The 6,442-nt window shown below is 42.5% G+C and overlaps 1 protein-coding gene across 1 annotated transcript; it reads left to right on the top strand.

The window, feature by feature from the left end:
- Positions 1–475: 475 nt before the first annotated feature.
- Positions 476–6,442, top strand: LOC127802751 (uncharacterized). The gene is made up of 3 exons (XM_052338757.1): positions 476–1,314; positions 3,918–4,349; positions 5,960–6,442. The coding sequence occupies exons 1-3, from the start codon at positions 777–779 to the stop codon at positions 6,151–6,153; spliced, it is 1,164 nt and encodes a 387-aa protein (XP_052194717.1). The 5' UTR covers positions 476–776; the 3' UTR covers positions 6,154–6,442.

The raw sequence follows: 6,442 nt of genomic DNA, 5'->3' as shown, positions 1-6,442 counted from the left end.
ACTTATCGATTCGATTAATTTTTTTCAAAAGTTTAATTTTTGATTCAATTTTTGGGTTAAAAGAATTGAACTAATCGAACCAACTAAATTTTAGAACGATGTTGTTTTGATATTTATAAAATGACGTTATTTTCTTTAATTTTGTGTATTTTTTATTAATTATTTTATTTTTTTTTATATTTCTTAGATTTAATCAATTCTGTTTAATTTTTTTAATTATCGATTAGATCGATATTTTGGATTAATCGATGGGTTTAATTTAGTTTACTTCTCAATTGAATTTAATTGGGTAGTGATCATAGAACCGACTATACCCAACCGATGAATTCAATTTGATTTACTTTTCAATTGAATTTAATCGGGTAGTGATCATAGAACCGACTATTTAGAAACCCTAATTAAGATTGTTATAATTTTTTGATATATTATATGTAGTAGAACACACGCACATGGGAAAGGGTGGTCGTGAAGACGGTCGGGTCAAGAATTCAGGTTTCTTGGAGTGGAAGCTGCGCAACGTTGAACAAAGCGAACAGCCTGCCTCTGTGTGACCGACGCTTCGAGTAGTAATTGAAAACGCTCTTTTGTCTGACTTTGTCTCTGCCTTCGCTATTTCCCCCCCCCCCTCCCTCCCTCTCTCTCTCTCTCTCTCTATGTTTTTGTTCCATAAATTAACCTAATCTCTGTCTCTCCATCGCTTTCGGGCGCGTTTCAAAACCCTCGCCGTGGCGGCGGCGGCGCCACCGTTTACCGGAGATTTTTTTCTCAGCTACGAGATGCCTACCTTCACGACGATCGCTTTGGAGACCTTGCTGGAGCCGAGAGTGAATAACGCATTGAATTCGCACCAACGGAGCTCCGAAACTTATGCTGTTGTTAGAGATGATGGTCGCAAGGAAGAGAAGGCGGAGAAGGCTCGGGGGCCGAATCACATATTTATATCGCCGGGTTTGTATGTGACTCCGGTGCCTGCTCCGATTCCGGAGGCGTCTTCCGAGCCGGTTTCGCCGTCGCCTTACCTCGTCAACCACAAGCGCCGGCGTGGCGGCGGAGTTGAGGCGGCCTCAGCTCGATGCTCTGGGAATGGGGATGGTGTTGGTGAGGAAGTGGTGGAGGAGGAAGCGGATGAGCTCTTGGGAGGTGGTGTTGGGGAGAGGGATGGGGGTTTTCTGGGGGAAGATGGGGGTGAGTTTCTCGATCCTCAGTGTGATGGGGCGAGTGTTGCTAGTTCCGCTGAGGTGGACGATGTTGGGAGGCAAGCGGAGTGCCGGTGCTGTGTGGGAAATCAGAGCGAGTTCTTTGACGCTAATGATGGTTAGTTCTCTGTTTCTGTGTTTTCTCTGTTGTTGGATGTTGAAAATGAATTATGGATCTGTCCGATGTTAGGGTTTGCATAGTTGCAAGGAGGTATTTATTCTTTCATTTGTTTTTCCCCTTACCGTGCTGTGCTGTGCGTTTTTTACTTACAAATGAAATGGGTGTTCCGGCAGCATCCCAGTAGTGCAATAAGTGTTTGTTATTATACGAAAAGCCTAAGCAAGCCTCAGAGGAATAAGATTTGTAGGCTCATGTTGGTCCAGCAATTTGTAATGGATGGATTATTACATTGGCAAATTTCGACATTTGTAATGGAAATTTCCACATCTGTACTGTACATGGGGGGGTGGTAGGGGTCCGCGTCGGGCATTTCTTATCTTGCCTGCCCGACGCGGGGGGCAGGAGATCAAGGCTGTAATTTTAAAAATGGAGATTTCTCCTCATATTTCATTAACCTGGTCCACCAACTTTGTCTAACTAACTTAACTAATTTTGGCAAACAAAATTACCGCCAAAGAAGAAAGCCACTCTCTCCATCCCCGTCTTCAGCTTTCCCCCCTCTCCGTTTGATGTTCCCGGCGGCCGCCACCCCTCCGGTCGGCGGTCCCAACTACCGCCCACCTCCGCTGCCGCCATGTCCTCCCCCGTCAGCCACCACCACCACCACTCCCTAAAGCTGCTCGAGATCATCGTCTTCTCCGCCCAGGACCTCGCCCCGGTCTCCAAGGCGCTCCGACCCTACGCCGTGGCCTGGGTCGACCCGGACCAGAAACTCACCACCAGGGTCGACCACCATGGCCACGTCAACCCCACTTGGAACTACCGCTTCGTCTTCCAAGTCGACGACCCATTCCTCTCTTCCTCCGCCGCCGTCACCATCCAAATCTTCAACGCCTCCTGGCTCCGCGACATCCCCATCGGAACCGTCCGCGTTCCAGCCGACAACCTCGTACCCGATCCCACTGACATCAATTCCGCCTCCATCCGGCATCTCGCCCTTCCGATTCACCGACCCAACAACAGCATCCACGGAACTCTACACGTGGGTGTTAACATAATCGATTATTCCCCGCCGAGGATCGTTCTCGAGAGCGAATTAAGCGCTTTCTCTGGATACGACAATGGAGACGAAACTGATAAGAATATGAAGAGGCAAATATCGGAGAAAAGCTATTATAACGAGGAGAAGGACGACGGAAAGGCGATCCAGCGGTCTAGATCTAGCTCGTCGGCCGGCGTGGCGTCGGTGCTGAGTTGGTTCAAGTTGGGGAAACGGGCGAAATCGAAGGCCAGGTCGGTGTCGGTGGTTTCGTCGTCGTCGTTTTACATGCGGCCGTTGCCGTCGGAGGTGGCGGCGTCGATGGCCAAGGGTTTGTACTCGACATCGACGAACCAATTTGGGAGCTCCATATTCGAGAATTGGACCGAATTGGGATCATTGTCAACAAAGCAAAAGTCGAGTGGGAAGTGCAAAGCCGATCAATCCAGGGGGAAGGCGGCTTTGAGCAGAAACGGGAGGAGATTGCTTTCTTGCTTCGGGGTTTTGTGTGGGTATCAGATCAAAATCATCTGTGGCACGCCGAAGAAGAAGAAGAATTGAAGAAGCAGCAGCACAGCAGCAGCCAGTCGAGTGCTTGGTGAATCATGGAGTACGTAGAAGGTGTGCTATATATATAGGGTTATTGTATAATTCTTGATATCTCCATTGAAGGATCTCAATTCTGCTGTAAATTATTGGGAAAGATGATGATGATGATGATGATTCTGTGGAGAATGTTTTGGTTTGTCTCTCCTCAATTGTTGCTCTGCCTGCTTCTTGCCATTTGTGGAAATCAGGAGGTTGTGCGGGAAATGATTCTTCAATTCTCTCCTCAATTGAAGAATTGAAATGAGACTATTAGTTGTCAAATTTTAGTTACATCCTGGAAAGACCAACTTTTGCTATAACAAAATGGTTCTACATATAACCAGACTGGGATAGTTTAAAAGGGAACAAGGGAGAGCTTCAGCTTGTCTCGATTAGGCCCCAAGAAGTTGTAGGAGGGTTTAGGATCTTTAGAGAGTGAACAGGCAGGAGCAAAATATCAATAACAATGTCAAGAGCACTCAGGATGAGAGAACTTATAAGTTACAGTGTCACCGAACTCACAAACTTTAGCAAAATGGAAGTTTTGAACTTGTGCTGCAAATGCTTTCTATATGCCCTTTTCTCTTACATGAATATATATGGAACTCCGTGGGTACCTTACTATAATTAGTAAGTGGATCTCTTCTGTAAGGAAAAAGGGAAAAGAACTTGAGAAAAAAAGGAAGTTCGTTTATTTTTTAATGCTTCAAAGTTACCTGGGAACTATTTCTTTTCCCAACATGTACTCATATAAACTTGTTGGGGAACCTGGGGAGATGAATTTGATGGGATTCTTTTTTAGTTTTGTAGTATTATAGTTCTTGACATAGGTTCGAGTTAAAGTTTGTTTATTTACTCCTTGGGCTAAATTGTGCATTATAATTCTGCATTGATTGGTATCATAAAAGATGATGTGCTGTTGGATTTGATGATGATGATTTGTCACTTGATATTTTGTATAACTGACGTGCAGATTTCTCCTCTGATGGGTCTATTTCAAATTGCGAACCAAGAATTGGGTCAGAGTTGCATGCCTTGAGGCTTAGTCTTCTTGAGGAGATTGAGAGGCGGAAGGCTGCAGAGTATGCTGTTGGTCAAATGTCCAGCCAATGGGAAAGGCTAGTCAATGTTTTATCTCAAGCAGGCTTAACATTTCCTACACCACCAAATAATGCCACTGGAATGCAACTTGAGCTCAATGCACTAGAGCAGATCTGCCAGGAACTTCTTGTTGCCAAATTTGTTGCTGAAGCAATAGGAAGGGGTGAAGCACATGCCGAAGCTGAAATGGCTGCAGAGACAATCATTGAATCCAAAGTCCAAGAAATCTCCCGGTTGCGAGACAGGCTGCAATACTATGAAACTGTTAATCGAGAAATGTCCCAGAGGAACCAGGAAGTTATGGGTATGTGCTTTTTTGTCTTTGACTTTCTTGATGTTCCATTTTCCAAGTTATTTCTTGATGCAATGGTATATTTGTGTCCATAATTTTTATCTATCAACATTATTAGTCAACAATTAATCATGGTTTTTATGTTAACCTTGGTTGATAAAACGTTAGGGTGCATAAATATTTTGCATATCATGATTTCATTTTTCATGTGTGTTTATATAAAAATCTTGTTGCTTAACTACATGTGCCATTAGACCTAGTGATTTTTTAAATATAAGAGTTAATATATACAAGCATATCTGTTATATATACTAAGGCAGCATGCCAGATGACTTCCACATCAGCCATTGAATCTCTGCATTTGGCAACATGATAAAAATATTGGATCAATGTCGTGCAATCTCGATCATAAAAAATTTGAGCTTAGTACTTACTGAACCCATGGAAGAAAATGTGGAGTAGCTAATCTTAGCCTCAGTTTATAGCCTTGCATAGCCCTTAAATGGAGAACCAATATTTCCCCCACAAAAAAAATGCTAATCTCTAGATTCTTGAACATGTTGTGTAGCCTTTTCTTTTGTACAGACTTGACCCCTTAAAAATATTTCTCTTTAGCACTCTATTACTTATCGGAAATTCCTGAACATTCTTGAAGTGATGCGGACATTCCAGAATGTGGGTTTTTTTTCTTTTTTTTTGGGTTTCAAAATTAGTGCATTTAGTGATCCAAAAGTTTTTATATGTTATTTTCTAGAAACATTTTTAAGGAGGAAATATAGTCAAATAAAGTAAACTGAAATGTAGGAAAGTGAATTTTGACTGGATAATATAGAAAATTTAACCTTTTGTTTAAAAAATCTATGGTTTGGTGAGATGAAAAGGGGTATACCATGCTACTCTAGTTTTCATAATAAAAACCACTTTAAAAGTAACTTAGTTCTAATGGAGCCTACACAAGCCAACCCAATCGTTCCACATTTTAGAACATATGATATTCCATATTCCTATTTTGACATTCTATGAATAGCAGTTATATGTAACATAGGTGAAAACTAACTCACCTCTTGGTGCTAGAATTTTCTGGTCTAGGCCAGATGATCAATTTTCTGAGGATTTTTTATTTTGTCAATTGCTGCACTTGGTCGGTACCCAAAGCGAAAAAAACCTGATTTACCAAACTAGAAATGAAACCGTGAGTATCACTTGCTTCTTGCATTGATTAGAATCACTACCAGGTAATTTGTCAATTTCACATGTTGCTGCATGTCATTAGTGCCCTGGCTCCTGTTAAATGGTCACTTCTGTAGTCATTTTACTGGCTCTATCCCATCAACATTATGCTTTATACCGACGCTGCAGCGACCTGTAGATCTAATGTCAATGATCAGCCCATTTAAATGCTCAACTCTGCAGCTGCTTGTCATCAATTAACATCGCAATAATTTGTTGTTACTTTGGAGGCTGAATTTTCCTGAATACTTTTAAGTTAAAACAAATCCTCCAGAAGATAGACGTTACATTAATTCATTGCAAGATATATGATGGAGCATTTGGTGGGTAAAAGTTGGCTTATTTTTGTACTTCTTGATCGATTCGTTTTTAATTTAAATAACATTGCATAGAGGTTGCAAGGAGGCAGCGGCAAAGGAAGAAGAGCCAGCGGAGATGGTTATGGACTTGTCTAGGACTGTCTGTTGCAATTGGGGCCTCTGTGATTGCCTATTCGTACCTTCCACCGATGAGCGAGCATCGGCAATTGATGAGTTCCAGAGACTCATCTGATTGTTCTCACGTTGCTTCAGCGGAATCAGCATAGATTTATGCAACTCGGTGGTGATCTGCTGAACTTTCCACATACGGTTCAGTTTTTTGGTTGGCCAGTGAAGTTGAGGCAGCTACCCATGGCTGGCTGCTACCACAATTTTGTTTGTAATGTGTCCATCCTGGACTCGAACTGAACTGAATGCGTGCGCTCATCTTGTAATAATCTTTTGTAGGTAATAAGCATACAACGTGCCCTAGACATGGCATACCACTGCGGCAAGTCCATTGTTATTTCCCAGGTCTGGTTTTGTATGGCCAAACCTATATTTTTTTGCCTTGTA

Source organism: Diospyros lotus, chromosome 5, assembly GCF_014633365.1.
Source record: "Diospyros lotus cultivar Yz01 chromosome 5, ASM1463336v1, whole genome shotgun sequence".
NCBI lineage: Eukaryota > Viridiplantae > Streptophyta > Magnoliopsida > Ericales > Ebenaceae > Diospyros > Diospyros lotus.
Note: the sequence above shows the minus strand (reverse complement) of the source record. Positions and strands in the feature narration are given on the sequence as shown.